The sequence below is a fragment of the Eimeria maxima genome, genomic scaffold, assembly GCF_000499605.1.
Source record: "Eimeria maxima Weybridge genomic scaffold, Emw_scaff336, whole genome shotgun sequence".
Lineage (NCBI taxonomy): Eukaryota > Apicomplexa > Conoidasida > Eucoccidiorida > Eimeriidae > Eimeria > Eimeria maxima.
In genome coordinates, this window is record NW_013566224.1 from 25454 (window position 1) to 29531 (window position 4078).

At 49.9% G+C, this 4078-nt stretch overlaps 1 protein-coding gene across 1 annotated transcript; it reads left to right on the forward strand.

Moving 5' to 3' along the window:
• Positions 1-560: 560 nt before the first annotated feature.
• EMWEY_00028930 (hypothetical protein, conserved) lies at positions 561-3461 on the forward strand (the record flags this gene model as incomplete). Its single annotated transcript, XM_013481443.1, has 9 exons — positions 561-727; positions 958-1062; positions 1360-1587; positions 1866-1923; positions 2186-2258; positions 2559-2614; positions 2726-2842; positions 3116-3199; positions 3396-3461. The coding sequence occupies 9 exons, from the start codon at positions 561-563 to the stop codon at positions 3459-3461; spliced, it is 954 nt and encodes a 317-aa protein (XP_013336897.1).
• Positions 3462-4078: the final 617 nt, after the last annotated feature.

A 4078-nucleotide genomic window follows, 5' to 3' on the forward strand; every position in this document is an offset into this window, starting at 1 on the left:
AATATGTTACACACTCATTTTTCTCCTTGTCTAGAAGCCTGTACTAACAGAACCTTCCTTAAAAATTCAATGATTTATATATTTGATTTTTAAAACATCTCGCCACTTGTTTAAATGCCCCCAGTGACATGCTTCGCGCAGGGCTGTCCAACGGAGGCCGATAACGCCTCATGCTGCGGATAACCGTGGCGTGCACGTGCTCCCAAGCAAGTGTTTTAGGTGTGTTCCTGAAATGCACTGTGGTGCATTTGGGTATGTGTTTTGTAGTTCCACGGATAACGTGATTACCTTTCGCAGAAACTTACGCCGATCGGACACCCCGCCCTGCACGTGCGTCCGCAGGCGATCTCGCAAGACAAGGAAACCCCACTGCCCCATACAGCTGGATCTAATGCTGAAATAAGCTGTTTTATACACATTTTGTTTTATAAAGTTGTATTTGCCAAACACATCTGCAGAAATAAAGGGTATTCGTTCTTTCAATTCCTTGCTGCAATTGGGGACACGCCGGGCGTGCCCGCCATGTGCTCGTGAAGAACTCCACATCGTAGTTGTACACAATGCCGAACGCAAAAGTTGTTTTTGATTTACACAGGGACGAGGCAATTGAGCCTTACCCCACAAGCGTCGACACGCTGCCAATGGGTAGCAGGCGCCTGAAACCCTTGAATGCGCGGCTCCTTGCAGCCGCCGTTGCGATGAGCGTTATGGCATTCCTCATATATAAGTGCGCACAATACCTAGAAGGCCAAAGTCTGCCAAAGGGTTCATACCGTAGACTGTCAAACCAAGTACGCCTACACTTCTGTGTGGTCACCAGTGCTCGGCGTATGCACAGACACAGACGGCTGTGCCCCACGACCCAAGGTTGAATCCGACGATCGTCACGTTCTTGTTTTCCCTCGACAGTGTGTGGCTGTTTTGATGGAATGTGGCGTGTGTTTTCCCTGTGTTCAGCCACAAGAATGCAGGGGCAATATTGTGCGACGAGGGTTTGGAACACCGGCAGGCCAGGGTTCACAAGATGAGCCCTTCCACGCACCGTTTTCTGGACTATCAAGAGCTTCTAGAATAGTGCGGCGCGAGGACCGCCCCCCTCCGGAATACAGGGATCCACCTCCGTATGGAGCATTCCAGCCTCAATGGAATGGCCAAAGGGGTCGAAGGCGGGGTCCTCATGACAGGCGTCGAGAGCGTCGTATACAAAGCAGTGGAGGGGAACTTGGCAGGTATAGAGACTCCAGTGAGCAGGAAGGTTACATGTCAGCTGGAGAAGAAGGGATGTCTCGACCGATCCAAAGAAACACGGGTCCTCCCGTAGATATGGATGGAGAGAGGTTTCGAGAGCCTCATCGGCAGGGAGTTGCCGGGGAAGCTGAAGTTGGAGGGATATCTCGGCAGACTCCTAGACAGGCAGGTATCGTGGAAGGTGGAGGACAAGGATGGCCGCCGCAAGGGCCTCATGGACGAGGAGATGGAGGGGAAGCTGGAGATTCAGGTAGGCCTGCACGTGAACGTCAGCGCAGGCCTCCTCCTTATGTACCTCCAGCCAACAGGGAAGCTCGTGAAGATAGAGGGCGTAGACCTGTTCGCCTGCCCGGAGCACCACCCCCTTACCAGGAGCATCCTCCTGTGCCTTACGGAGACTACGCAAATGACCCTCCACCTCCATATTCACTTCGGGACCCTTACGCAGATGAGAGGCGTAGAAGATCCCGAAGTGAACCAAGGAGACCTCAGTGAGAACTAAACCAGGGACCAGTCGAGACATCTGCTTATTACTATAGGCACAGGTGAAGTGAACAGCAGCACTGCATCAGCCGCTGCTGCGGTTGTTGCGATGCGTTTGGTGTTCCTGTGCACAGGCCTGCCCCAAGACGCGATGAATTGGTTTACCCATTCCCGCTAATCGATGACCAGCAGGTATTTTTATGATACATCATATGCAAATAACCAAAAACAAAGGAGGGAAGAACTAAGACGCAGGGGATTTCTTATGGAACTCCTGTTGGGGAATCATGCTTGCTGTGTTTACTAGTTAAAGGGTGTAAAGTGATGCCGAGGAGTCAAGTAACTGCTGTTGCTTGCCTGTGTTGCATTTAAGACTTCGCATCTCCAGGTGTTCATGGGTTAGCTTTGATAGAATAGTGGCAGACAATGTTTGAGCCCTTTTATGGGTTTGCAGGCATTGTACGATTTGGATCAGATGATGCAGTTTATCAGAAACCTACGACATCAGCACCGAGAAAACAGGCACGGTGAGGTCTGCAAAAGGGCAGGTATACAGGGATAGGGTGTACAGTGAAGCTGCATGCAGCACTACATGTGCTACTGACTGCCAAAAGGGAGTCCGATTTGCATGAGAAGTGTTGTAGGCACTGCTTAGCACCCATGTAACCTTAACAATACCCGACTGTGCGAGTGCAAATACTGGTAGGCCGAGGAGAAACAGCGATCTCTTTCAGGATGGAGACCATGTCAGCCTACAATGCCCCGTCATGTTGTTGAAGAGGCCTTATTAATCTTGCAAGCATTTTGCTTACGACTTGAATATGCAGGGTGGTTCACCGTCATTTTTCGCGGCGTCGTCTTCGAGTTTCGAATATGGGAAAATGTGAGGAAATCGCACACGCGTTCTTCATTTTGTGACAGCATGTGATGAGTTAATATTGTTCGCGCTTCATCTGCCGGTTCTTCTCACTCTCTTTGATGTATGGCTTTGCAGAAAAAGGCGACGGGGTGGCCAAATGGCGCGGTCAGTCAGATGAAACAAACGGGAGTTTCGCAATATTTTGTTTCCAGATTAGTTGGCACAGACCCGTTAATGCCGCAGTTCAGTGAGGTACATATTGTATGGTGCAAACGTATGTATGCTGCAGAACTTGAGGGATATTGGAGTTGACCTGCAAAGTCGCATGATAGAGTTGGTGTGGGGCTTCCAGAAAGATCCTGGTGCGAAAAAGTGTCCTTATGCTTCGATCATGACTCACAGAGTTACCCGCTGCCTGAAGCCGAGTTGATTGCCCCTTCTGCCTGTGCAGAAAGCGAATACCTCTTTCTCGGCCATGCAAAACCGGCCCGCTGTATTGGTTTTGATCCTTGCTCTTCTGCGCAGACACAGGATATGCCAAAGAAAGAATTAAACTTGTTACAGAAGTTAATGGCACTGTGCAAGGTGATGTCGCCGTGGAGATACAAGGTAAGTTTCGGTTCTCATCTTCAGAAAACAGTGAGGGGGCGTTGCAGGCTGCGAGCACTGGATTACACTGGATAATATATGGGGGGAGAAGACGCAGTGCCCAAGTTAAAGATTGGACGTAGAGGGGAGGGAATCACCTTTTTACCACACAGCTGTAGCTCTTATGTGTGTCTTACAAATGCGCTGGCTTTTGCAGCTCGACGCCTCACGGCCGGTCACGGCAATTATTAGACCTCTCGTCGCTCCTCCTCACGCGGTGTAGAAAGCAACAGACAATCGGAGAAGCCGACAGTCTCCTTTTTGCCAGCAGCGCACCGCCTGCTTTACGGTGCAAGAGGTTATACCCCATTGCCTTTATACGGGGATATTGGGCAAAACAAACGACTTGCTGCATAATCACTACCCTTGTTGCTTCCATATTCTTCACCTCGTGCACCACGCACGGAGGTTCACAGATATGCTCAAATGAAGTTCGTGTGTCCCCTACTGGCATGCATGTCGATGAGCGGATGATAATGATGCTTGTACTGGCAAAGCACGCTCTACCGAGGAATTGCTTCTCCTCAGGTCTTTCTTACTTATTTCAGCTTTAAGTCAAGCATCAAGTAACTAGCACTATATGGCTTCCTTTTCCCCGTTGATCTAGAGGTGTGGCAGCGCGGTGGGAAAGGCTATATGACCCAAAGACCCCAACCCTCAGCATATTTGCAGCCATCTGTTGCCAGTTCTGCCGTTGCTCCAATCACAGTGGAGTCTGTGATTGGGGAGATAGGCGCATGCAGCAAACAAGAATTCATTTTACGAATACTGTGGTGGCTTTTGTTAAACAAAATCCCCACTTCAAACCGAGCCTGTTGGAATACACCCAACTCAAAGCGC